General features: G+C 45.2%; 3 protein-coding genes across 3 annotated transcripts in view; 1 reads left to right on the top strand and 2 right to left on the bottom strand.

The window, feature by feature from the left end:
- The window catches only part of alkbh1 (alkB homolog 1, histone H2A dioxygenase), a 50,674-nt gene extending 50,325 nt beyond the window's left edge, over positions 1-349 (bottom strand). Inside the window, exon 1 of the mRNA XM_086002660.1 lies at positions 21-349. Coding sequence (XP_085858786.1) covers positions 21-149 — 129 coding nt within the window. The 5' untranslated portion in view covers positions 150-349. The remainder of the gene's footprint in view (positions 1-20) is intronic.
- On the top strand, positions 326-27,019 carry slirp (SRA stem-loop interacting RNA binding protein). Its single transcript, XM_086002662.1, has 4 exons — positions 326-439; positions 5,728-5,786; positions 25,742-25,849; positions 26,875-27,019. The coding sequence occupies exons 1-4, from the start codon at positions 355-357 to the stop codon at positions 26,947-26,949; spliced, it is 327 nt and encodes a 108-aa protein (XP_085858788.1). The 5' UTR covers positions 326-354; the 3' UTR covers positions 26,950-27,019.
- snw1 (SNW domain containing 1) overlaps positions 26,564-27,951 on the bottom strand; it is a 33,153-nt gene continuing 31,765 nt past the window's right edge. Inside the window, exon 14 of the mRNA XM_086002657.1 lies at positions 26,564-27,493. Within this exon, the coding sequence (XP_085858783.1) occupies positions 27,292-27,493 (202 nt within the window). The 3' untranslated portion in view covers positions 26,564-27,291. The remainder of the gene's footprint in view (positions 27,494-27,951) is intronic.

The raw sequence follows: 27,951 nt of genomic DNA, 5'->3' as shown, positions 1-27,951 counted from the left end.
CCCGAATTCAGCGCACTTACTTGAAAATTCTTTTGGGCTGTGGAAAAGTCAATCACCGCGGAGAGGTCGGGCGGCGGTTTGCGCCTCTTGTAATATTTGAAGAGTCTTCTGAAGACATCTTCGCCCTGCTCCAACAGACAGGCGGCCATTTTCCCCACACCGCCACCAACCGGGGCTCAAACACAGCCAGGCGGTCACATATATACACTATTAGATTTTTTTTAAACAAATATAATGCGGTTTTTTTCTTTAAAAACGAGTCGTGACGGAAACGTGGCCGATTTTTGAAGCCGTCCTGCTGTATTTTCTTTTGGTCAGGAGGCGGCGGCGGGTGGAAGGTCAGGGGTCAGTGCGATGGCGGCGGCAGCAGGCGCTTCTTCTTCCTCCAGAAAAATCTTCGAGATTTTCGTCTCTCGGATCCCCTGGACTCTGGCCAGTAGTGAGTGGCGCCGCTGTGTCTATCTATTTATCGCTCGCCTTTGTGAGAAAATGTTTTAATGGAGGTTTTTTTTTTAGTGAACTGGCGGGCTGAGCAGCGGGACTGGCAACCTCTTTCCCCCCCCCCCCTTCATTTATTTACCTATTGTTTATATTACAATATTATATCCCCTGGATGAATGGTTTTCTGGTGCCAGAAGGTCAGCATCAACACGGATTGTCTCCCCACCTCCGGGTTCAGTTCCAAGGGTACATTACCATTAAAGGTGAAGGGAGGTCATCATTCATCCAGCCAAAATTTAGCCCATCTTTCTATCCCCTTCCCCTTACAGTATCTTATTGTTTCTCAAACGATTCCAGTGTTTTCACTTCCGCTGCTCTATTCAGGATTCCCTAAGTGTCGGTCGCTCTGGAGCCGGGAGTCCCCCCACCCCACCAATTCTCGGTCGCTCTGGAGCCAGGAATCCAGTTAATTGCTTTGGATCCGGGAGTCCTTCCCCGCAGTTTCGGTGGCTCTGGAACCAGGAGTCCCCCAATGTTGGTCGCTCTGGATCCAGGAGCCCGCCCCCCAGTGTTGGTTGCTCTGGATCCAGGAGCCCCCCCCCCCAAATGTTGGTTGCTCTGGAGTCAGGAGACCCAAGCGTTAGTTGCTCTGGAGCCGGGAATCCCCCAGTGTCGGTCACTCTGGATTCAGGAGTCCCAGCTGTTGATCGCTCTGGAGCCGGGAGTCCCCCAGTGTCGGTCGTTCTGGAGTCGGGAGCCCCCCAGTGTCGGCCATTCTGGAGTCGGGAGCCCCCCAGTGTCGGTCGCTCTGGAGTCAGGAGTCCCCCAGTGTCGGTCGCTCTGGAGCCAGGAGTCCCAAGTGTCGGTCGCTCTGGAGCCGGGAGCCCCCCAGTGTCGGTCGTTCTGGAGTCGGGAGTCCCAAGTGTTGATACTTATCCTCCACATAACTCCTTATCCCACGTTCACATATTCCTTTATGTCGCTTTCCACCACCTATCTAACCTATTAAATGTTGATGTGATCTCTACTTCAATCACTAACACTGGTAGTGCATTCTGTAGCTTCACAACTCAAGCTGAGGCTCATTCTATCATTTCTATTGCTGCCTCACTTGAGATCAGCTAACTAGGTACTGATCAAAATTGAGCCCCTTGACCTTCCTGGTCAGTATGACAAACTACGTCATTGTACAGATTAGCGGCAGATTAAATTTAATATGAACAAGTATGGGTATGGTAGCATAGTGGTTATGTTACTAGACTAGTAATTCAGAGGCCTGGATTAATTATTCGGGGACGTGAGTTAAAATCTTGCTGTGGAATTTAAATTCAGCTAATTAAATAAATCTGGAATAAAAAGCTAGTATCAGTAATGGTGACCGTGAAACTACCGGATTATTGTTAATTAAAAACTCATCTGGTTCACTAATGTCTTTTAGGGAAGGAAATCTGCTGTCCTTGCCCGGTCTGGCCTATATGTGACTCCAGACCCACAACAATGTGATTGACTCTTAAGTGCCCTTTGAAATGGCCTAGCAATGGTAAAGCAGTTCACCTCCTTCTCAAGGGCAATTAGGGCCTTGCCAACGACGTCCACATCCAATGAATAAAATAAAGTAGGAAGAAAAACAATGGGTGACTTGAATACTCTTGAAATAGCCAAACGTGAGGTTGGAGGATATCTGCTGGTTTAGTAGACTTAATCACCGCAGAGCAGCAATCAAAAAAGCAAATAAAATGATCTATTCCATGCACTAGACTACAAGACAAGACAAAACTGTCCTCATTAACTGTCTAGACCACACCTTGATTACTGTGCCGAATTCTTATTACTGCGATGCAAAGGAGACATTTAAGCTTGGCGATGGATCAGAGAAGAGCAATGAGACTGATTCCCAGTGTGAAAATACTGAGTTACTGGAAAAACTTGGCCTTTTCACCTGAGAAGTGATCTTGTAGAGGTGTACAAGATAGTAAACAGTATAGAAAAGTTGGATTCCGAACATTGTTTCAAATTAAACTAGAGAGTAGGACAATGGAATACCAATTCAGACTGGGTAAAGGGCAAATTTAGGACTGATCTTGGGAAGTTCTTCACATAGTGTGATCACCTCATGCAATGAACAATAGGTAAAACACTGGAGGTGAAAACCGTGGAATAGTTTAAGTAGCAGTGGATGCTCTTGTAGGCTGATTGTAGGTTCTTTCAGGATGAATGAGCTGAGGTGGGCATAATGGCATTCCTAAGTTGGTATCTAGTGATCTTCTGATCTGGTATGGCTTGGTACCTTATTGGGCAGTGCATTTACTCGGAGTCTTGGTGACGTGCTCCATTTGTTTAAATAGACTTGCTTTGTGTGTCACTCTTTGATCATAAATGTAACTTTGTAACATTTGCTTGCTGTTAGAACTGTAAACATTTACAGTACAGAAGGTGGCCATTTGGACCTTTGTATCTTTGCTAGAAAAATCCCAAACTAATCCAATTGCCCTCTCTACATTGGCCCGTATCTTCCCATGCTTTAATTATTTATTCACTTTTCTTTTAAATGATGAAGTGGTTTCTGCCTCGGCCACACCTTGTGGTAAAGCATTCCATGCTCCATCAACCCTCTGCGTAAAGAAAATTCTCCTGTACCTTCTTTAAATTGATCGGCATCAGCAATTTGCCCAGACATCCACCACCGGCTGCAGTGTGTATTATCTACATCATACACTGCAGCAACTCACCGAGGCTTATTTTGTAGCACCTCTCGAACCCGTGACCTCCACTGCCCAGAATGACAAACGGCAGCAGGTGCATGGGAACACCATCAAGTTCCCCTCCAAGAGACGCACCAGCCTGACAGACAAATATCGCCGTTCCTATATTGCTGTTCGGTCAAGGACAAGGGCAGCAGACGCATGGGAACATCACCACCTACAAGTTCCCCTCCAAGCCACACACCATCCTGACTTGGACCTGTATCGCCGTTCCTTCACTGTCGCTGGGCCAAAATCCTGGAACTCCCTTCCTAACAGCATTGTGGGTGTACCTACACCATATGGACTGCAGCGGTTCAAGAAGGCGGCTCACCGCCATCTCCTCAAGGGCAATTAGGGATGGGCACTAAATGCAGGTCTAGCCAGCGACGCCCACATCCCATCAATGAATAAAAATAAAAAAAATCTTCGAACTCACTACATAACAGCATTGTGGGAGCCCATTCACCATGCGGACTGCAGCAGTTTAAGAAGAAAGCCCACCACCACTTTCTCGAGCAATAAATGCCATCCGTGCCAGCGATGATCACATCCCAAGAATGAATAAAAAAAAAGCTTCAGTCTGATCTACGTGTATTTGTCCTTTCAGTGAATTATGCATTTTGAACTCCTAGATCTCTTGGTTCATCTACGCCCTTCAACATCTTTCCATTAAGTGTATGCTCCCATTCCTTTGTTTTTCCTTTCAAAATGTATTAACTTGTACTTCCCTGCATTAAATTACATCTGCCACCTGTCTGCCTATCCCATTAAACTGTCCACGTCCTCCTCAAGCCTTTTACAGTCTTCCTTGCTGTTTGCCAAACTCCCTACTTCTGTGTCGTCAGCAAATTTCAAAATCGCTTATGACCTTGGCTATGCTGTCAGGAGCGCTGTTGAGTGGCAGCTCGGTGCCTCCCCACATGGAAGGAAATGGAGGGTCGGTCACACTGCATCTGTGCACTTTTTAGCAATCTGTTCGAGTGGTATTGACAGGGGCCTGGGCGAAGGTTGCTTATTTGCTCTTTCGGGAAATGTTGTTACAATCGGGAATAAATTAAGTATATGGTAGGGGAATGTGTTATAAATCCCTCATAGAAACAGAAGATAGGAGCAGGAGTAGGCCATTCGGCCCCTCGAGCCTGCTCCGCCATTCAATGCGATCATGGCTGATCATCCAAATTCAGTACCCGGTCCCTGCTTTCTCCCCATATCCCTTGATCCCCTTAGCCTTAAGAAATATATCTAACTCCTTCTTGAATATATTTAATGAATTGGCCTCAACTGCCTTCTGTGGTAGAGAATTCCACTAGTCTCGCCACTCTCTGGGTGAAGTAATTCCTCCTCATCTCTGTCCTAAATGGCTTACCCCTTATCCTTAGACTGTGACCCCTGGTTCTGGACTCCCCCTGCCATCGGGAACAGCCTTCCTGCATCTAGTCTGTCTAGTCCTGTTAGAATTTTATAAGTTTCAATGAGATCCCCTCTCATTCTTCTAAACTCTAGCGAATATAAGCCTAATCGACCCAATCTCTTTCCATACGTCATTCCTGCCATCCCAGGTATCAGTCTGGTGAATCTTCGCTGCACTCCCTCCATGGCAAGAACATTCTTCCTCAGATAAGGCGATCAAAACTGCACACAATACTCAAGATGTGGTCTCACCAAGGCCCTGTACAACTGCAGCAAGACATCCTTGCTCCTGTACTCGAATCCTCTCGCTATGAAGGCCAACATACCATTTGCCTTCTTAACCGCCTGCTGCACCTGCATGCTTACCTTCAGCGACTGGTGCACAAGGACGCCCAGGTCTTCTTGCACTTCCCCTTTTCCCAATCTATTGCCGTTCAGATAATTGCCTTCCTGTTTTTGCCACCAAAGTGGATAACCTCGCATTTATCCACATTATACTGCATCTGCCATGCATCTGCCCAATCGCCCAACCTGTCCAAATCGTACTGGAGTTTCTCTGCATCCTCCTCACAGCACACACGCCCACCCAGCTTTGTATTGTCTGCAAACTTGGAGATATTACATCTAGTACCCTCGTCTAGATCATTAATATATATTGTGAATAGCTGGGGTCCTAGCACCGATCCCTGCGGTACCCCACTAGTCACTGCCTTCCACTCGGAAAAAGACCTGTTTATTCCAGTGGCTGAGTTAATAAGCGTGTTCAAATATGATTTATTATACAAAGAAATATTGAGGATACACTGGCATATTGTGGGTTTGTGCTTATTATTCATTACGTGCTGCCCAAACTTAGCCATGGTTGTATGGAATGTGCCAGATATTTCCCGACAAGGCAGGTGAGTCTGTTGGTTGGAGAGCAACACTGGCGAAAACCTGGAAGCATGCTCCTAAACTGGGAAAGCCATATTGCAGTCAACAGAGAGGGGGGGGGGGGAAGGAAAAAATAAATGGCCTTTAAAAAATGATGGCCCAATGCTCCTGTCGAGAGTGATTTACAGAATTTAATTAATACGTTGATTGAGAGTTTAGTAGATTCTGGGATTAAGTGTGTCTCTCTGTATTTTTGCAGAAGAAATCAAGGAATATTTTGGACAGTTTGGATCAGTGAAGAAATGTCTTCTTCCATTTGTGAGTATTTAATTAGCTGCATTAGTATTTTTGCTCTGTTTTAATAAACGTAAGCTGGAGATTGCTTTGCTGCATTCAGTGGACTGGACTTTTCAGTTTCTAAAGGAGTCCTCAAGTTCTTGATGCAGCATTGAGACCTTTCATGTCTGGTAGAGTCCGAGACGAGAAAGATCTGGTGAGTGGTGCTCCACAGAGGTTTGCTTTTATTTGCTCTATCTTATTTACACACATTGAAATCCAGTGGCACTTTTTTTTTTACATTAAAGGCGTGAGCAAATTGGGCGATATGGCAAATTGTAACAGATTTTGAAAGACTGCAAAAGGACATAAATAGGCTAACACGATGGGCAAATGAGCGGCAGATGCAGTTTAATGTAGAAATAGGTGAAGAATAAATTTTTGAAGTAAGAATATGGCAAGGAATGCACATTCAATTGTGGGATTTCAAGTGGAACGGACGAGTAGAGGGATCTTGGGGTGGAGCTACATGGGTCATTAATGTTGGAAGCGCAAGTAGATAAGGACATTAAGAAAAAGCAAATGGCACCCCTGGTTTTGTATCTAGAGGCATAGAGTACAAAAGCAAAGAGGTAACGTTGAACTTATTCACGGTGTTAGGCTGCAGTTGGGAGTATTGTGTACAGTTTTGGACACCTCATGGGGCATAAAGGCAATGGATAAAGTGCAGTATAAAATCACTGGAATGTTATCAGGGATGAGAGCATATAGTTATGAAGAGAAGATTGAGAAGTTGGGGCTTTTGTCATTAAAGGTGAGAATGTTAAGCAGTTAATTGATAGAGGTCTTTAAGGTTATGCAGGATTATAATAAGGTAAGCAGTGACATTGTTTCCACTGGTCAGGCACAAATTGAAGATAATGATTGAAAAGGTTAGAAAAAAAATCTTTACACATTTTCCACCATAAAATATTGTTGAAAGTGGAATCATATATGATTTTAAAAGGGAATTCTATAATTTGATGAAAAGTAGGAATATTAAAAGATATATGGTGAGTGGGATTAGACTAGATGGCTTGTGGAGGGAAAACACTGGTGCAAATGTGATGTGCTGAATGGTCTGTTCCTGTGCTCTACTATTCCATGATTCTAGACAAGTCAAGACATGCACTCCAGAGGATGTAAGAAATTTTATAAATGAACTCTTGCTGATTGCATTTAAAAATAATCAGTCATCCAGTCTGTGATGGCAAACAAGTAAACAACCACCTGTGTTGGATTTCACTGAATTTGAGGCTAACCAATCAGGGGCACCAGGCAGCTTAATGTGTAACCACTGTTGTGAAGGCGGTATGTTTCTTTTGCTGAAAATGCTGATGAACACACGTGCCTGCAGTATTTGGAATCTCTTTCTGCTCCAGACCCACAGTATTTTAAACAGGACAAACCAGCAAGTAAGAAATATAAGGGCAAATAGAACTGAATGACCAAGCCTCGTGGGCTCCATGTAGTCTGTGGACTGGAATTTGGACACCCTAGTGTTAAACCATAAATTACACTAACCAGGAACGACTGAGAGACACTGATAAGTGTACAGATTATCAGTTTTAATAGTCAGGATTACAGGAGAGTTCAGAAGAATATACTATCGCCTTCTTAAAAACAAGTGTTTTATTCCCCATACGTGTCTTGGTGAAAAGAAATGTTCTATTTAAAGAACACTTTTCCCAGTGTGGTGCAATGGTGCAACCCACTGATTGACGTGGCTCAAGTTGATTAGAGGCTTGGGGAGTACTGCATTAACTTAATCTGTTGTATTATGGATGACTCTAGCACTTGAAATGCAGCAGTCACATACAAGTCCATTGTTTTAATCATATAATCAGAAATTTACGGCACAGAAGGTGGCCATTCGGTCCATCATGACTGCGCCGGTTGTGAGAGAGCTATCCAGCCTAATCCCACTTTCCAGCTCTTCATCCGTAGCATTGCAGGTTACGGCACTTCAAGTGCATATCCAAGTACTTTTTAAATGTGATGAGGGTCTCTGCCTCTACCACCCTTTTAGGCAGTGAGTTCCAGACCCCCACCATCCTCTGGGTGAAAAAAGTTCTCCTCAACTCCCCGTTAATCCTTCTATCAATTACTTTAAATCTATGCCCCCTGGTTATTGATCTCTCTGCTAAGGGAAATAGGTCATAGAGTCATAGAGTCATAGAGTAATACAGCACGGATAGAGGCCCTTCGGCCCATCGTGTCCATGCCGGCCATCAAGCCCTGTCTAATCTAATCCCATATTCCAGCATTTGGCCCGTAGCCTTGTATGCTATGGCATTTCAAATGCTCATCCAAATGCTTCTTAAATGTTGTGAGGGTTTCTGCCTCCACAACCCTTTCAGGCAGTGAGTTCCAGACTCCAACCACCCTCTGGGTGAAAAAGTTCTTTCTCAAATCCCCTCTAAACCTCCCGCCCTTTACCTTGAATCTATGCCCCCTAGTTATTGACCCCTCTACTAAGGGGAAAAGCTCCTCAGCATCCATCCTATCTATGCCCCTCACAATTTTGTACACCTCAATCATGTCCCCCCTCAGCCTCCTCTGCTCCAAGGAAAACAAACCCAATCTGCCCAGTCTCTCTTCATAGCTGAAGCGCTCCAGCCCTGGTAACATCCTGGTGAACCTCCTCTGCACCCTCTCTAACGCGATCACATCTTTCCTGTAGTGTGGCGACCAGAACTGCACACAGTATTCCAGCTGTGGCCTAACCAGTGTTTTATACAGCTCCATCATAACCTCCTTGCTCTTATATTCTATGCCTCGGCTAATGAAGGCAAGTATCCCATATGCCTTTTTTACCACCTTAACCACCTGTTCCGCCGCCTTCAGGGATCTGTGTACCTGCACACCCAGATCCCTCTGACCCTCCGTCTTGCCTAGGGTCTTTCCCTTCATTGTGTATTCCCTTGCCTTGTTAGACCCCCCAAAGTGCATCACCTCGCACTTTTCCGGGTTAAATTCCATTTGCCACTGTTCCGCCCATCTGACCAACCCATCTATATCGTTCTGCAGACTGAGGCTACCCTCCTCGCTATTTACCACCCTACCAATTTTAGTATCATCCGCGAATTTACTGATCATACCCTTTACATTCATATCCAAGTCATTAATGTAGACCACAAACAGCAAGGGACCCAGCACCGATCCCTGTGGTACCCCACTGGCCACAGGTTTCCAGTCACAAAAACAACCTTCGACCATCACCCTCTGCCTTCTGCCACTAAGCCAGTTTTGTATCCAATGTGCCAAGGCACCCTGGATTCCATGGGCTCTTACCTTCTTGACCAGTCTCCTGTGCGGGACTTTATCGAAGGCCTTACTGAAATCCATGTATACCACATCCACTGCGTTACCCTCATCCACACACCTAGTCACCCCCTCAAAAAATTCAATCAAATTAGTCAGACATGATCTTCCCTTGACAAAGCCATGTTGACTATCCCTGATTAATCCTTGCCTCTCCAAGTGGAGACAAATTTTGTCCCTCAGGATTTTTTCCAGTAATTTTCCTACCACTGATGTTAGGCTCACTGGCCTGTAGTTCCCCGGTTTTTCCCTACTACCCTTCTTGAATAATGGTACTACATTAGCGGTTCTCCAGTCCTCTGGCACATCCCCTGTGGCCAGAGAGGTCCTGAATATATGTGTTAGAGCCCCCGCAATCTCCTCCTTTGCCTCACACAGCAGCCTGGGGTACATTTCATCCGGGCCTGGGGATTTATCCATTTTTAGGCCAGCTAAAACCGCCAATACCTCCTCCCTCTCGATGTTAATATGTTCGAGCATATCACAGTCCCCCCGCCCTATTTCTATGTCTACATCGTCCTTCTCCATAGTGAAAACAGATGCAAAAAATTCATTTAGAACCCCTCCTACATCTTCCGGCTCCACACACAGATTGCCACTTTTGTCCCTAATGGGCCCTATTTTTTCCCTAGTTATCCTTTTACCCTTAATATACTTATAAAACATCTTCGGATTTTCCTTTATTTTGCTCGCCAGTGTTATTTCATGGCCCCTCCTTGATCTCCTAATTTCTTTTTTAAGTATCCCCCTGCACTTTTTGTACTCCTCTAGGGCTTCCTCCGTCTTTAGCCTTTTGTATCTACCAAAAGCCCTCCTTTTTTTCCTAATCCATTCCCGTATATCCCCTGACATCCACGGTTCCCTGTGGTTTTTGGAACCACTCTTGACCTTTATGGGAACATGTTGCCCTTGTATGATCTCAATCTCCCTTCTGAAAGCCTCCCATTGCTCCGATGCGGATTTTCCTACAAGTAGCTGATCCCAGTCCATTTTGGCCAGATCCTGCCTTATCCTATTAAAATCGGCCTTCCCCCAATTTAGAACCTTTATTTCCGGCCCATCCCTGTCCTTTTCCATGACCACCTTAAATCTTACCATATTATGGTCACTATCACCAAAGTGCTCACCTACTAGCACTTTTTCCACTTGGCCGGCCACATTCCCTAGAATTAGGTCCAGTACCGCCCCCTCTCTTGTAGGACTTTCTACATGCTGGCTCAAAAAGCTCTCCTGGATGCACTTTAAGAATTCTACACCCTCTGAGCCTTTCACACTTTGACTATCCCAGTTAATATTGGGGAAGTTGAAATCCCCCATTATTATTACCCTATTATTTGCACATTTCTCTGAGATTTGCCTACATATCTGTTCCTCTATCTCCCCCTGACTGTTTGGAGGCCTATAGTACACTCCCAGCAAAGTGCTTGCCCCCTTTTTGTTTTTAAGCTCCACCCATATGGCCTCATTAGAGGACCCTGCTAATATATCATCCCTCCTTAGTGCAGTAATTGACTCCTTAATTAATATTGCGACACCCCCTCCTCTTATACCTCCCCCTCTGTCTCGCCTGAAGATTCTGTACCCCGGAATATTGAGCTGCCAGTCTTGCCCCTCCCTCAACCATGTCTCCGTGATAGCAACAATATCATACTCCCATGTGTTTATCAACACCTTCAGTTCATCCACCTTATTTGCAAGACTCCTTGCATTAAAATAGATGCCATCCAGCCTTGCCCTTATATATTTGCCCTGTCTACCAAGCTGACTTGTTTTTTCCTCCATAATTGGCAGCACATCCCCCCCTATTTCAGCTCCCCTCTGTATCCCATCCCCCTGCCAAGTTAGTTTAAACCTCCCCCGACAGTGCTAGCAAACCTCCCCGCAAGGATATTTGTCCCGCTCTGGTTCAGGTGCAACCCGTCCGACTTGTACAAGTCCCACCTTTCCCAGAAGCAGGCCCAGTGATCCAGGAAAGTAAAACCCTCCCCCCTACACCAACTCTTTAGCCACGCATTCATCTGCTCTATCCTCCCATTCCTATACTTACTAGCACGTGGCACTGGGAGTAATCCAGAGATTACACCCTTTGAGGTCCTGCCCTTTAATCTGTTACCTAGCTCCCTAAATTCTTGATGCAGGACCTCATCCCTCTTTTTACCTATGTCGTTGGTACCAATGTGGACCACGACCACTGGCTGTTCACCCTCCCCCTCCAGAATGCCCTGCAGCCGCTCAGTGACATCCTTGACCCTGGCACCAGGGAGGCAACAAACCATCCTGGAGTCACGTTTGCGGCCACAGAAACGCCTATCTGTTCCCCTTACTATAGAATCCCCTACCACTATTGCTCTCCCACTCTTTTTCCCCCCCTCCTGGGCAGCAGGAGCACCCCCAGTGCCAGGAAGTTGGCTGCTGCTGCCTTCCCCTGGTGAGTCATCCCCCTCAACAGTATCCAAAGCGGTATACCTGTTTGAAAGGGGGATGTCCGCAGGGGTTCCCTGCACTACCTGCCTGCCTTTGTTGCTCCGCCTGATGGTCACTCCCTGTGCTGCCCTACCCTGAGGCGTGCACAACTCGCTAAACGTGGTATCCACGAGCCTCTCAGCATCGCGCATGCTCCACAACCCATCCACCCGCAGCTCGAGCGCCGCAATGCGGTCTACAAGTAGCTGCAGCTGGATGCATTTCCCGCACACATGGTCGTCAGGGACACTGGCAGCGTCCCTGATTTCCCACATGGAGCAAGAGGAGCAGAACACGGGTCTGAGCTCTCCTGCCATGACTTACTCCTTTAATTAATTTAAAAATTAATTCAATACCCCAGTTACAGGTATACTCTAGGGCGCTTTATTTACCAACTGTCCCCACTACACCTTAATCCCGAGAAATTTAACACCACAGAATTCAAGCTTGTACTGAAAAGAGAGAAATACTCACCAACCAATCACTTACGTGCTCCCTGGTGACGTCACACACTGATTATTTTTTACCTCTCTCCTCTGATGTTGATTTGGTACGCTTCTGCTTTGGCGCCGGTTTTTAAGCCGGGCCTCTGCTGCTCTCCGCTGCTGCTCCCTGCCCGAACTGGTCGGGCTTCTGCTTTGGCGCCGGTTTTTAAGCCGGGCCTCTGCTGCTCTCCGCTGCTGCTCCCTGCCCGAACTGGTCGGGCTTCTGCTTTGGCGCCGGTTTTTAAGCCGGGCCTCTGCTGCTCTCCGCTGCTGCTCCCTGCCCGAACTGGTCGGGCTTCTGCTTTGGCGCCGGTTTTTAAGCCGGGCCTCTGCTGCTCTCCGCTGCTGCTCCCTGCCCGAACTGGTCGGGCTTCTGCTTTGGCGCCGGTTTTTAAGCCGGGCCTCTGCTGCTCTCCGCTGCTGCTCCCTGCCCGAACTGGTCGGGCTTCTGCTTTGGCGCCGGTTTTTAAGCCGGGCCTCTGCTGCTCTCCGCTGCTGCTCCCTGCCCGAACTGGTCGGGCTTCTGCTTTGGCGCCGGTTTTTAAGCCGGGCCTCTGCTGCTCTCCGCTGCTGCTCCCTGCCCGAACTGGTCGGGCTTCTGCTTTGGCGCCGGTTTTTAAGCCGGGCCTCTGCTGCTCTCCGCTGCTGCTCCCTGCCCGAACTGGTCGGGCTTCTGCTTTGGCGCCGGTTTTTAAGCCGGGCCTCTGCTGCTCTCCGCTGCTGCGTGGTCCTTCCTATCCACTCTATCCAGGACCCTCATTATTTTATACACCTCAATTAAGTCTCCCCTCAGCCTCCTCTGTTCCAAAGAAAACAAGCCCAGCCTATCCGATCTTTCCTCATAGCTAAAATTCTCCAGTCCTGGCAACATCCTTGTAAATCTCCTCTGTAACCTTCTAGTGCAATCACATCTTTCCTGTAATATGGTGACCAGAACTGTACGCAGCACTCTAGCTGTGGCTTAACTAGTGTTTCATACAGTTCAAGCACAACCTCCCTGCTCTTATATTCTATGCCTCGGCTAACAAAGGAAAGTATCCGGTATGCCGCCTTAACCACCTGTCTTGCTACCTTCAGGGATCTGTGGACATGCACTCCAAGGTCCCTCTGTTCCTCTACATTTCTCAGTACCCTACCATTTATTGTGTATTCCCTTGCCTTGTTAGCCATCCCCAAATGCATTACCTCACACGTCTCCGGATTGAATTCCATTTGCCACTTTTCTGCTCACCTGACCAGTCCATTGCTATCTTCCTGCAGTCTACAGCCTCACGGCCAATTTTTGTATCTTCTGCAAACTTCTTAATTATGCCCCCTACATTGAAGTCTACATCATTGATATATGCCACAAAAAGCAGGGGACCTAGTACTGAGCCTTGCGGAACCCCACTGGAAACCGCCTTCCAGTCACAAAAACACCCTTCGACCATTACCCTTTGTTTCCTGCCACTGGGCCAATGTTGGATCCAACTTGCCACTTTCCCTTGGATACCATGGGCTTTTACTTTTTTGACCAACCTGCCATGTGGGACCTTGTCAAAGAGCTTGCTAAAATCCATGTAGGCTACATCAAATGCACTACTCATCGGCCCTCCTCGTTACGTCCTCAAAAAATTCAATCAAGTTAGTCAGACGTGACCTTCCCATGACAGATCCATGCTGACTGTCCTTGATTAATCTGTGACTTTCTAAATGATGATTTATACTGTCCCTCAGAATTTTTTCCAATAATTTTCCCACCACCGAGGTTAGGCTGACTGGCCTGTAATTACTCAGTCTATCCTTTTCTCCCTTTTTAAACAATGGCACAACGTTAGCAGTCCTCCGGCACCATGCCTGTAGACAGAGAGGATTGGAAAATGATGGTCAGGGCCTCCACTATTTCCTCTCTTGCCTCTCTTAACAGCCTGGGATACATTTCATCTGGGCCTGGCGATTTATCTACAGGAAACTCTTTTTTTTATCCAGCACCGACGAGACCGGCGTGGTGCTGGTTGATCAAAAAGTCCGGATTACAGAGAGGTATACTTACTAAGGTACGAGAGCCCCGTACACGGCCACAGATCCAGGCGTCCCTGTTGCATGGCAACAGGTGCAGGAACCCCGTTACATGGCCACAGATCCAGGCGTCCCTGTTACATGGCAACAGGTGCAGGAACCCCGTTACACGGCCACAGATCCAGCAACCCCGGTTACACGGCCACTAACATGAAGTAAAACTTACCTAAACCTACTCCTGAATTTTGCCGGTTAAGAGAGATTTCCAGTTATTTAGGTGTCGGTAAAAAGAGAGTTTCTTGTACTTTCAAAGATGCTAAACCTCTTAATATTTCCTCTCTTTATCCCATCTAATATTTCACACTCCTCCTTAACTAAATTATCTGCATCGTCCCTCTTTAGTGAAGTCAGACACAAAGTATTCATTAAGAACTTTTCCCATGTCTTCCGCCTCCACACACAGGCTACCTTTTTGGTCTCCAATAGGCCCAACTCTTTCCTTAGTTATTCTCTTGCTCTTTATATATTTATAAAACATCTTTGGGTTATCCTTGATTTTACTTGGCAATATTTTTTCATGCCCCCTCTTTGCTTTCCTAATTTCCTTTTTAATTTCACCCCTGCATTTTCTATATTCCTCTAGGCTTTCCGTAGTGTTGAGCACTCGGTATCTGACAAAAACTTCCCTTTTTTCCATATCTTACCCTGTATGCTCCTTGACATCCAGGGGGCTCTACACTTGGGAGTCCCACCCTTTTCCTAATGCATGGGAGCTGCTATTCAGGCCAGATCCAACCCTTTGATAAGCGAATAACTAGGGTGGTAGATAGGGCTTTAAACTAAATAAGGGGGCGGGGGAGAGGGTCCCAGTAGAGAGAAATCTAGAATGCTAAAGAGAAAAGACAAGGAAGCAGTGCAGGAAAGTGATTGGAGTAAGGATAACCATGTGTCAGGAATGGACAGAGCATACAAACAAAGGATGCACTAACAAATAGGGTCCGGGTAAGAAAAAATGGTACGACAAATAGGACCATAGTACAAAAAAATGTTAAGATGTCTAAAAATGTTAAAAAGACAAATCTAAAGGCACTGTATCTGAATGCATGAAGCATTTGTAATAAGGTAGATGAATTAATAGCGCAAATAGATGAAAACGGATACGATATAATTGCAGTTACGGAGACATGGCTGCAGGGTGACCAAGACTGGGAGCTGAATATCCAAGGATATTTGATATTAAGGAAGGACAGGCAAAAAGGAAAAGGAGGTGGGGTGGCGTTGTTAGTAAAGGATGAAATCAGAGCAATAGTGAGAAAGGATATTGGCTCAGAAAATCAAGATGTAGAATCAGTCTGGGTGGAGCTAAGAAACACCAAGTGGCAGAAAACATTGGTAGGAGTTGTATATAGGCCTCCAAACAGTAGTGGTAATGTAGGGGATGGCATCAAACAGGAAATTAGAGATGCATGTAACAAGGGTACTACAGTAATCATGGGTGACTTTAATCTACATATAGACTGGACAAACTAAATTAGCAATAATACTGTGGAGGATGAATTCCTGGAGTGTGTACGAGAAGGTATTTTAGACCAGTACATTGAGGAGCCAACTAGGGAACAGGCTATCCTAGATTCGGTATTGTGCAATGAGAAGGGGTTAATTAATAATCTTGTTGTGCGGGGTCCTTTAGGGAAAAGTGACCATAACATGATAGAATTCTTCATTAAGATGGAAAGTGAAGTAGTCCAATCCGAAACTACGGTCCTAAATCTAAACAAAGGAAACTACGAAGGTATGAGGAGTGAGTTGGCTATGATAGATTGGGGAGCTTCTTTAAAAGGCATGACGGTGGATAGGCAATGGCTAACATTTAAGGAACGAATGCATGAATTGCAACAGTTATACATTCCTTTCTGGCACAAAAACACAAAAGGAAAAGCGGCCCAACCATGGCTAATAAATGAAATTAAGGATAGTATTAGATCCAAAGAGGAGTCATATAAAGTTGCCAGAAAAAGTAGCAAGCCTGAGGATTGGGAGCTGTTTAGAATTCAGCAAAAAAGGACCAAGAGATTGATTAAGAGGGGAAAAATAGAGTATGAGAATAAACTTGCAAGGAACATAAAAGCAGACTGTACAAGCTTCTACAAGTATGTAAAAAGAAAAAGATTAGTGAAGACACATGTAGGTCCCTTACAGTCAGAAACAGGAGCATTTATAATGGGGAACAAGGAAATGACAGAGCAATTAAACAAATACTTTGGTTCTGTCTTCATGGAAGAGGACACAAATAACTTCCCAGAAATGCTAAGGAACCAAGGGTCTAGTGAGAAGGAGGAATTAAAGGAAATTAGTATTAGTAAAAAAAAAAGTGCTGGATAAATTATTGGGACTGAAAGCTGATAAATCCCCAGGGCCTGATAATCTGCATCCCAGAGTACTAAAAGAGGTAGCCATGGAAATAGTGGATGCGTTGGTTGTCATCTTCCAAAATTCTATCGATTATGGAACAGTTCCTGCAGATTGGAGGGTGGCAAATGTAACCCCACTATTTAAAAAAGGAGGGAGAGAGAAAACAGGGAACTACAGACCAGTTAGCCTAACATCAGTAGTAGGGAAAATGCTAGAGTCTATTATAAAGGATGTGATAACAGGACACTTAGAAAATATCAACGGGATTAGAGAAAGTCAACATGGATTTATGAAAGGGAAATAGTGTTTGAAAAACTTACTGGAGTTTTTTGAGGATGTAACTGATAGAATAGATATGGGAGAACCAGTGGATGTGGTGTATTTGGATTTTCAGAAGGCCTTTGATAAAGTCCCACATAAAAGTTAGTGTGCAAAATTAAAGCACATGGGATTGAGGGTAATATACTGGCATGGATTGAAAATTGGGTAACAGACAGGAAACAGAGAGTAGGAATAAATGGGTGTCCTTGTACACCAGTCACTGAAAGCAAACATGCAGGTGCAGCAAGCAGTTAGGAAGGCAAATGGTATGTTGGCCTTCATTGCAAGAGGATTTGAGTACAGGAGCAAGGATGTCTTACTACAGTTGTACAGGGCCTTGGTGAGACCACACCTGGAATACTCTGTGCAGTTTTGGTCTCCTTACCTAAGAAAGGATATACTTGCCATAGAGGGAGTGCAGCGAAGGTTCACCAGACTGATTCCTGGGATGGCAGGACTGTCATATGAGGAGATTGGGTTGACTAGGTCTGTATTCACTAGAGTTTAGAAGAATGAGAGGGGATCTCATTGAAACGTATAAAATTCTGACAGGGCTAGACAGACTGGATACAGGGAGGATGTTTCCCCTGGCTGGAGGGTCTAGAACGAGGGGTCACAGTCTCAGGATACGGGGTAAGACATTTAGGACTGAGACGAGGAGAAATTTCTTCACTCAGAGGGTGGTGAACCTGTGGAATTCTCCACCACAGAAGACTGTGGAGGCCAAGTCACTGAATATATTTAAGAAGGAGATAGATAGATTTCTAGACACAAAAGGCATCAAGGGGTATGGGGAGAGAGCAGGAATATGGTATTGAGATAGAGGATCAGCCACGATCATATTGAATGGTGGAGCAGGCTCGAAGGGCCGAATGGCCTACTCCTGCTCCTATTTTTCTATGTTTTCTATAAGCTTGTAGTCTCTATGGAGATGCAGAACATGAGTGAATTTTTACAGCTGAGCAAGGAAATTAGTACGTAGGCAGTTTGTCGACACCCAGTTGTGTTAAAAAGCCATTTAAAATACCTATTTTTGTTATTTAAAATTTGGGAGGCTGTTACAGATTTGCTGCTGTGGTGTGATCGAGCACTCCTGTAGCTAATGATGTAATTGACAGATGAATATTGTGTGAGTGATGATATTGCCATGTAGTTGATAAGGTTTCCAATCGGAATATATTGGATTAAGCACATATTATTGATGCTGAAGCAGGATTGTTGATCAGATGAAACTCAATTGTTCCATTTGTCTACTACCCATGTCAAAAGCAATTAATACTGTCAAAATAATTCCTTTTTGAATACACGATTATGACCAGTATTTAAGATGACCAAGTGCCCTCCAGAATATTCTGGCTCCAGACACGTTGGGACATGGAAATATCATCTGAAGAATGCAACTGATCAGGGTGGAATAATTTGAATTGTATGTTTATGTCATATAGAGGTTGATGGGATAATTGGAAGATTCTTGCATTATAAGAATTGTTAAATGAAAAAGACCAAAGTCCAACTAGTTCGCCTTCTACCATCCTGGTAGTCGCATGATCCAATGATAATGGAGTTGTTGACCAATCATAGCAATCAATCTCTATTAATTAGTCTACAACAAACCCAGACAGGAGGCGAGGAAAACCCCCAGTGGTGGAGAGCTTTGGGAACCACAGGTCCAAAGTCACCTGTTCCTCCCAAGCATTGCTACACTCGCCACAGGTCGTGTCTCAAATTGCTCATGTACTGTATCCCAAAATATTATTTTCTGAAATTAGTCTATCTAATTTACATTTGAATGAATCAATACTAATGCTTCCACCGTCTCCCTAGGGAGCCCGTTCCACAGATTGACCACTCTCTCACTGAAATACTGTTTTTGCAAATTAGTTTTAAATTTACCCCCTCTAGTGCACCCCTGGTGAATCTGATGTAGGAACTCTTGGTCGTCTTGCACTGGTTTTAGCGTAGGATGGTATCGTTGGAGTCAGTTGCTGCAGCAGTTCTCAATTTTCTTGCTTTCCGTTTAATAGGTTTTTCCTTTGGAAATGAAAAGATGCCAAGGCATGTCCACCATATCCTCCCAATTACCAGCAGGGATGTTACTTGCCTTGAGGCTTTTTTTCTTGCCACTTTTTCCCTCTTAAAGTTATTGACTTATTGTTGAGGTAGGTTTCCATGGGATCCGGCCACCTGCTAGCACCTCAACTGGCTATACTATATATGGAAGCCTTGATGTTGAGTGTAAGCAGGTTACGTAGACGTGGAGAGCATCATGGCTGAACTCGATTCTGTCCTCACCTAACATCCACATAGATTTACTTGCAGCAGGGGTTGCTGCGTGCTGATCAGGAATAGGAATCCTGGCTGGGTTTCCATTCCCCGGGATGCTGAGCCCAGTTATAGCAGCTGTACTACCACCTCAGCTGAGATGAGCGAACACAGCACAGATCTAGGATCGGAACTGCAACCTTCCTGCTCTCGTGCCCAAGCTACACGCCGGCTAAACACGCTGATCTATTGAAGTCAGAAGTTGATTGCATGGTGTCTTTGTACTGCTGCTTTTTCCTGCCCCAAGAATGTTGGCTGTTTTCCAGCTCACAGTGGAACGCTTGCTTTTGAAACCTACTGTTGCTGACCCGATGTCAATAACATTTTGTACACTGCAATTTGTGGTTGACAACCTACAGAGAGAAACAGTTCTCGCCTTGTGGAAGTTCAGGCCAGTGGTTAGTTGCCTCTCGTGAGATAGGTTGGGAAGAGTCTGCGACAGTCCCAAGTTCTGCATGGTCCGTTGGAGGAAGCTACTGCTATACTTGCATTTATATAGTGCTTTTATCATGTGTCAAAGCAATTCACACAATTAATTACCTTTGGGGTGTAGTGAGTGTTACGCAGGCAAATGCAGCAGCCGTTCTGCACCAGCAAACTGTGATTCGATCAATAACCAGTTACATTTTTTTTGGTATTAATAAGGGTGGAATGCCAATTAGGACATCAGAAGATAGTCAAATGGTGCAGTAGGATGTTTAAAGTTCACTTGAATAGGAGGACAGGACTTCAGTCTAAAGGACAGAACCTATGACAGTGGACTACTCCTATATCGTACTGAAGTGTCAGCCTCGATTATGTGCTTGGGTACTGTTGTGGGTTTTGAATCCGCAACCTTCTGAACCGGAGGGGAGCCCATTACCAGATGAATGAAACTGACTCTCTGAAGCAGGCTCAATGGGCTGAAATGACTTTCTCATTCTGCACTGTTGTTCTTGCTGAACATCATCAGAATTTATGATGTGTATTACAATAATTTATGCTGAATGAATGAAGAGAAAATGTGCTTCTGTCTTAATAACTTACTAAAAATAGTTGGAACAAGCTGGTGGGGGTGTAAAACAATCTACTGTATATGGTTGTGCCATTCAGTAGAATACTAACAGCAGGTGAATTTGGCTTTCATTCCGGATTAGAATGAAAATAATACATTGTTAATTGTAACTGCCAAAACTACACAAGACTCCAGGATCATCGGGGGGGACCAAAGATAATCCATGGCTTCTTTTCTGCACTACCAACAGTCTCCTTCTATCCCTCTCCATGGCCCCTCTACCCTCGCATCCAACTTCTTTGCCATTAGGATTGACACCATCCATTCAGCTACCTTGCTGCTTCACGCACTCCACCCCCCCCCCCAACCTCTTCCTCTTTTCCGCAGAGCTAAACCCTGTCCGAGATGTGAAGAAACGGCTTTCTCCACTTTCCCTCCTGTCTCCCCTCACGGCCTCTCCAAGATCCAAGATCATCTTGCCCATGAGACCCACCTCCTGCTCCCTTGACTCCATTTGCACTAAACTGCTGACCACGCAACTTCCCTTCCTGGCTCCTATGCTAGCTGACATTGTATTCCAGTGCTCTCCTGTCCGAATATCTCCTTGTGTGTCAAATTTTGTTTGATAATCTCTGAGCGTGATGTGAGCATGCAGAGCTCGGCTCCTGAGCGGCCAAAGGTTGTGTAATTTTTAATGTTGAAGGAGCAGATTTGAAAATCAGGGTTTTGAAAGCCTGAGGTTCAAACGTAGCAGATCTCCAGTTGGGAGACCAGAAGACGTGGCAGAACCTGGTTCCGCAGGGATTTCACCCCGTTTGCGTCCTACAAAGGTTTTTTTGGGGGGGGGGGGTAGAAAGAGAGGAGCAAAGACAAATCTTTTACCTGTCTCTCCTATGTTAAGGACCATGAGTGGGGTGGGGTGGGGAGCCCCTGGCTGAGGGATTTCAGTTACGTGGAGAGACTGGAGAAGCTGGAGTTGTTCTCGTTAGAACAGAGAAGGTTAAGGGGAGATTTAGCAGAGGTGTTCAAAATTATGAAGGGTTTAGATAGAATAAACAGGGAGAAACTGTTTCCACTGGCAGGAGGGTCGGTAAGCAGGGGACACAGATTTAGGATAATTGGCAAAAGAACCAGAGGCGACATGAGGAAAGCGAATTGTTGTGATCTGGCACGCGCTGCCTGAAAGGGCGGTGGAAGCAGATTCAATAGTAACTTTCAAGAGGGAATTGGATAAATACTTGGAGGGAAAAAATTTGCAGGGCTGTGGGGAAAGAGCAGGGGAATGGGATTAATTGGACAGCTCTACCAAATGGCCTCCTGTGCTGTATCATTCTATGAATCACTCCTGTGAAGCGCCTTGGGACACTATATAAATAAAGGTAAGTTGTTGTGAGGACTCTCCTTAAAACACACCTTTTTGACCAAACTTGGGAGGGCTGGTCATCATTCCTAATATTTCTTTCTTTGTCTCGGCGTCTGTTGTTGTTTGAAATGTCTCTGAAGCGCCTTAGGCCGTCTTGCAATGTTAATGATATCTAAATACAACTTGTAACTATGATAACTGGGGACCATTATCTCAATTTTCTGAAACGTGCTGTTGCTTAGCTAAAGGGTATAAATAATTGCATTTAAATTGCTTCCAATGATTTTCACTCTGCAGAATTGTACTAAGCTGTTCTATTGTTGCTAACTATTTTAATATACATTATTATACTTCATTTGTATTTTGCTTGATTCAATATTGGCCCAGAAATTTGGGTCTCCACGGGTGAGTACGCACGGGGTACTCACCTGTAAGCCCAATGGAAGTGCCGGTTTCCTGCATGCGCTGCGCATGCGCGGGAAACCGGCACTTCCGTTCCCCTGAATGAAGGGGTTCAGAGTTCGAACGCGTGCGCGGGAGAGGCTGCGCGTGCGCATCGAACTTCGTTTTTTTTTACAAGTTTTCCCGGGAGGGTAAGTCTGCAGAAGTTACACATATAAAAAGCAGGCGTAAGGCCTGCTTTTTACAAAGTGGTGAATTAATTAAAATTAAAACACTTTTTCCACAGGTTTATTATTTTTAAATACTTTAAAGCAAAGTAAGTTTATTTTTAGCCCTGTTAGAAAATAAAATTATTTTTTTCAAACATTTAAATTATTGTTTAAAATAGTTATTTCATGTAATTTATAGTTTATTTTAAAAATGTGATTTAAAAAAAAAAAAATTATTTGAAGATTTAGCGATGTTTTGGGGCCCGCAGTATTTCTAAGTTTTGACAGCTCTTCCTGTCAAACTTATGAATGGGCATTCCCTGCTCCGATTGGCTCCCCATGGCCCACGTGATCCCAGGGGACGCATCGAACTAACTGCGCCCCTGGGATACGCAAGCACTGCGCGCCAGCAGCTGGAGCAGGCCCAGGATCGGAATTCCACGCGGGCCCACAGCTCAACAGCCGGCGCGCAAGGTAAGTGCAGGTCGGGGGCTTGCACCCGCGGGAAGCCCCCGACCCGAATTTCTGGGCCAATATCTATTCTCTATTGCAATAGAAGGCAGTAACACGTACATGCTAGTTGATGTTGTTAATGTGTTCTCTCCTCTGGTACGGGGTCCCCCTCCCTTTCCAATCTGCCCATATCACCCACCTCCTCAAAAAACCCACCCTTGACCCCTCTGTCCTTGCAAACTACCACCGCATCTCTAACCTTCCTTGAACATGTTTTTAGCTCCGTATACATCTTCCCCTCCCGCCACTTTGTTTGAACCTCTCCAATTACTTTTCCATCCCTGCCGCAGCACTGAAACGACCCTTGTCAAAGTCACAAATGACATCCTATGTGACTGTGACCATGGTGTACCATCCCTCCTCATCCTTCTCGACCTGTCTGCAGTTTTTAACATGATCGATTACACCATCCTCCTCCAACGCCTCTCCTCTGTTGTTCAGCGGAGTGGGACTGCCCTCGCCTGGTTCCTTTCTTACCTATCCAGTCGTAGCCAGAGAATCTCCAGCAACAGCTCCTCTTCTCACCTCGGGAGACCCCTTGGTTCCCTCCTATTTCTCATCTACATGCTGCTCCTCGACGACATAATCCGGAAACACGTCATATTCCACATGGACGTTGACCACACCCAGCTCTACCTCACCATTGCCTCTCTCGACCCCTCCACTGCCTCTTGATTTGTGACGTCGTTTGTCCAACATCCATACCTGGATGAGCATAAATTTCCTCTAATTAAATATTGGAAGACTGAAGCCATTGTCTTCGGTCCCTGCCATAAACTCCGTTCCCGAGTAACCGATTCCATCCCTTCCCATGCCACTGTCTGAGGCTGAACCAGGCTGCTCTCTTGGCCGGCCTTCCATCTTCCGCCCTCTGTTAACTTCAGCTCATCCAAACTCTACTGCCTGTATCCTAGCCCACACCAAGTCCCAATCACCCATTGCCCCTGTGCTCTCTGACCTACGCCTGGAATATAAAATTCTCATCCCTGTATTCAAATCTCTCCATGGCCTCGCCCCTCATGTTTGTAACCTCCTTCAACCCTACAACTCTTCGTTCCTCCAATTCTGGCCTCGTGAATCCGATTTCCTTTGCCCCCACCATTGGCGGCCGTGCCTTCAGCTGTCGAGGCCCTAAGCTCTAGAGTTCCCTCTCTAAACCTCTCCACCTTCCTTATGACCTTCCTTAAACCCTACCTCTTTCATTGAACTTTTGGTCACCTGTCCTAATATCGCTGTGGCTCGGTCAAATTTTGTCTGATAACGCTACTGTGATGTTTTACTACATTAAAGGCACTATATAAATGCAAGTTGTTATAGGTGAAATGTTAATCTATCTGAAGGGGAAGCAAATGTCTGGAAGGTATTTTTATAGTAGACGTTATGTATTTACCAACTTCCTTTGCCTTTTGTTATTTAAAATGCCAATTCTTTTGATGTCCTGGAGATCCTCGAGTAGGACCTCCATCCCTGATGGATGTTGTAGCCACAATCGGGACCACTGAAACAAACGGACCGGAGAGTCATTTTATCTTGGGAAACCACGATATAGAAATTATAGACTCTTGGGTTTTTAAAAATAATTTTATTGCCAACATCGAGCTCTTTTGAGTCCCTCCTTGCTAAGTTACTCCTATGGAACTCTATATGCATCCGTGAGTAGCTGGGTTAATGACTTCTAACCAGTATGAGAGCTGTCCTGCAACCTCCGAAAACCACTCCACAAACTACAGTGGGTTCACACATTTACCACTACCTGATGGATACAATAATCGCTTTATAAACTTTGATTCATTTAGTTTCAATAAAGTCGTCTTCACATGAATCAGCTGAATGTAGACTTCTAGGTGCTCGTGTATGTCGTAATGCTGGGTGTTGGCAAAACTAATTTCCAAAATTGCAGTCGGGGAGATGGGGAAACCTCCTGTGAACGGCACAGTAATAGATTCGATAAAACTTGTTTACTGTTTGACATTGCAATCAGCTACAAATTATTTTCCATCAATAGCAAGATAGATTTAAAGTGTTTAATGCAATAAAATGTTCCACGGTGCTTCAGTGGTGCGAGGAAAATGGACAGCCATGGGCCAAATGGCCTCCTCCTGGGCTGTATCATTCTACGATAAATGGACACAGTAGCAGTGGTGACCATAAGCTTGGTCAAGGAAGTGAGTTTTAAGGAGAGTCTTAAGACAGGGAGGTGGAGGGGTTTAGGGAGAATTCAAGAATGGGACCTGGGTGGCTGAAGGCACAGGTGGGCAAAGGAGGGCTGGGGGGATATGTACAAGAGGTTGGAGAGTTTAGGAGTGGGTTGTAGGGCTAAGAAACATTGAGAGATGTTTGGCATGGGAGACCCAGTAGGTCGGCGAGGGGAATAAAAACAGAAAATGCTGGAAATACAGGTCAGGCAGCATCTTTGGAGAGTTAACGTTTCAGGTTGATGATAGACTGATGAACTCTCCACAGATGCTGCCTGACCGTATTTCCAACATTTTCTGTTTTGATTTCAGATTTCCAGTATCCGCAGTATTTTGCTTTTGTATTGATGTAGGAGACAGGAGAGATTTGGATGAACGGAAGTTTCTGGAGGATGAGAGTCTAGAGATGATGATGGCATGGCTGAGGGTTTCAGCAGCGGATGAGCGGAGGTAAAAGTAGCTGTTTTTTGTCAGCATGAGGTTGTGCGGATGGAAACAGAGCGGGCGGGGGGGGGCGCGAGGGGTCAAACAGCACGTCAAGGTTGCTAATAGTTTGGTTCAGCCCGAGTTAGGAGGCAGTGGTGAGAGTATAGATTTTGTGGAGTGGGCTGAAGATGATGGGTTTGATGTTTAGTTGGAAGAATTTATGCCTCATCCAAGACCGAATGTCCTGTAAGCAGTCCGATGGCACAGAGATCAAGAGGTAGAGCTGGGTGCTCTGAGCACATATGGAAACGAACTGTGTATCATGCCCCCAAGGGGCAAAATGGATATGAACCTTGGGGACATCTCTCTGAATATTGTTGTATCAGTAACAAAAGTAGACCCAAAACAGAATGTGTGTGTGTTAATGGTTAAGCAGTGTATGCTGTCCCAGTTACAGTGCTAATAAATATTCTAGGAATGTCCGTAAATTGAAATTTGTAATGTTCACCGCTGCTCAACTTTATATTGCAGGACAAAGAGACTGGATTTCACAAAGGATTCTGCTGGGTTGGCTTCACTACAGAAGAAGGGTTTCAGAATGCACTTCAGAAGGAATCACACCTCATAGAAGGAGCAAAGGTACAGGAGACTTTGGTTTATCCGGAGGTTGTATGTCCGGAAACCTCGATCTACCGGCAGAAATCAGGAGCTGTTTTGGGTTTTTTTTCTTCTCGTGGCTTTTTTTTTTCCCCCAACAGTCAGGCTCTGGAAAGTCTCTCTGAAGCTGTTGCTAAGCTACAGACGCTTCCAAGGTACGGGCCGACTGTTTAGAAGCTGTTGCTAAGCAACAGTGTTTGTTGTCAGATATGGAGATGAAAACCTCCATCTGCTTCAACATTAACGCTGGTATGTCCGGCAGTTTTGATAGATCGGCAACAGCTCGGTCCCGTCGGTGCCGGATATCACAAATTTTCCTGTAGTTTTAAAACCGTGCATTATCCTTAATGTTCGAGTGAAATAAGCCTGAGCCACTCCTAAACTGAGACTAGCGACATCTTAACTCTCTCCCAGGCTGCTGCCGCCTACAATGGGTGTGTACTCTCTGGTTTCTGTCCAGTGTTGGCTTGCAGTACAGTTAGCATTAAGAAAGCACAGGATGTTTGGTGGGGGGAATTAACAAGAGTCACATGGGGTGCAGTACAACGCACTGGCGGTTGGGCAGAATAGAGGAAGCTTTACTGTGTCTGCAACTGCTATACCGATCATGCAGGTGCTCGGTGTTGACTAGGTGGCTGAAATGGAAACTTCCATCCTCCACCTTGATGACCACAAAAACAAACTTGTAATAAAAGGCACAGGAAAGTTTGTTTTATTTTAAAAATGAACAGAAGTGCATTACCAAATGGCGGCACCAGCCAACCTATGATACAAAGGCAGATTTCAGCGACCCCCTATCCAGCAGCTGAGTGCTGCCCGTTACCCAACCACCTGGTTAGCATTCAATGGACTGCGCGGAGGAGCCAGTTTCAATTGTCAACTAACCTGGACACATTTAGTTCAGTTTCAGTGGTACAATTTACAGCAACACATTCCATGGGGGATAATGTTGGTGTTACATTAAAGCAGAAATTGAATAACTCATTAAAAATTTATTCTCTTCACAGCTTCAAGTTCAGAGAAACAGAAAATTGTTTCAAGGACGAAGACCAAATAATAAAGTCACTGAATCAGCGAGTTGATACTGACTATGGAGGGTGTAGCTCAAGATGTTTTTGTCCTAATTAAATTAAAGATGGTGATTTAAACACTTCTGGTGACTTTTTACTTTTAAAAAAAAAAGTCTTGTTTTGCAGACCTATGGTGCTTACTCCAGCTGTTTAATTAGAAAAAGTGGCCAGACTGAATTTTACTTTACAGAAACATCTCTCTACTTGGAACTCCCATGAGGAAACTCCCCAACAGAGTTTCCAAGATGTGTTCTATCATGATATTCAGTACGTCCATGCAGAAACAGATACTAAGGTCATTGGTTTGAACTAGATTTTGCTATAACACAAGGCTGTACTATATACACAGTCCATCTATTCCTTTCTTCGCTTCTTTCCCTCATGTTCATATTCTTTTGAGCGACCACTTTCGGGCCTCTTTGAACCACCATGTTGCTTGGCTTCCTCCAAGAACTTGTCCAAACCAAAGGGATCTTCTTCATCCCTCTCAAACTGAACAGGGCCTTCACGACGCTGCCTACGGTCTGTGCCAGAGAACTCTCGGTTGGGGACAAACCTACGCAAAAACACAATTGTTTACATTTAAATATATATACAGCACTGCAACCTGACAGCAGATACTTTCACTCTTGTTGGGAAGTCACAGGTACTCAACCAGCAGCTTCATACTAGGTATACATTACTGGCTCAACCACTGTGCCAGGATAGAAGCAAGTAAATTACTTAAATAGATAGTCTGTTTGGAGTCATGATTTTTTAATAGGTTTTTACACCTATTAATAGTGGAACTTCATAAGAATGCTCTAAATTAACCATCACCTGAGTCCAACCAAATGCAACACAGTGGCTTCTAACGAGTTCACCCATACCCCAAATGTACAATTAATGGCCCAGAAATTCAGGTACTCACCCGTAGGCCCAACGAAAGTGCCAGTTTTGCGCATGCACGGGAAACCGGAACTTCCGGTCCCTTAAAGGAAAGGGTTCAGAGGTCGAACGCGTGCGCCAGAGAGG

The sequence above is a fragment of the Somniosus microcephalus genome, chromosome 12 (genome assembly GCF_052327205.1).
Source record: "Somniosus microcephalus isolate GS21.2 chromosome 12, FLI_Smic_1.0, whole genome shotgun sequence".
Lineage (NCBI taxonomy): Eukaryota > Metazoa > Chordata > Chondrichthyes > Squaliformes > Somniosidae > Somniosus > Somniosus microcephalus.
This window is presented reverse-complemented; position numbering and strand designations above follow the sequence as displayed.

Excerpts from the sequence above, each read along its gene's own strand:
- slirp (XM_086002662.1), top strand. The coding sequence starts at position 355 with ATGGCGGCGGCAGCAGGCGCTTCTTCTTCCTCCAGAAAAATCTTCGAG. Across the intron at positions 440-5,727 it reads CCCCTGGACTCTGGCCAGTA|AAGAAATCAAGGAATATTTT; the intron begins GTGAGTGGCGCC and ends GTATTTTTGCAG. Across the intron at positions 25,850-26,874 it reads ACCTCATAGAAGGAGCAAAG|CTTCAAGTTCAGAGAAACAG; the intron begins GTACAGGAGACT and ends TTCTCTTCACAG.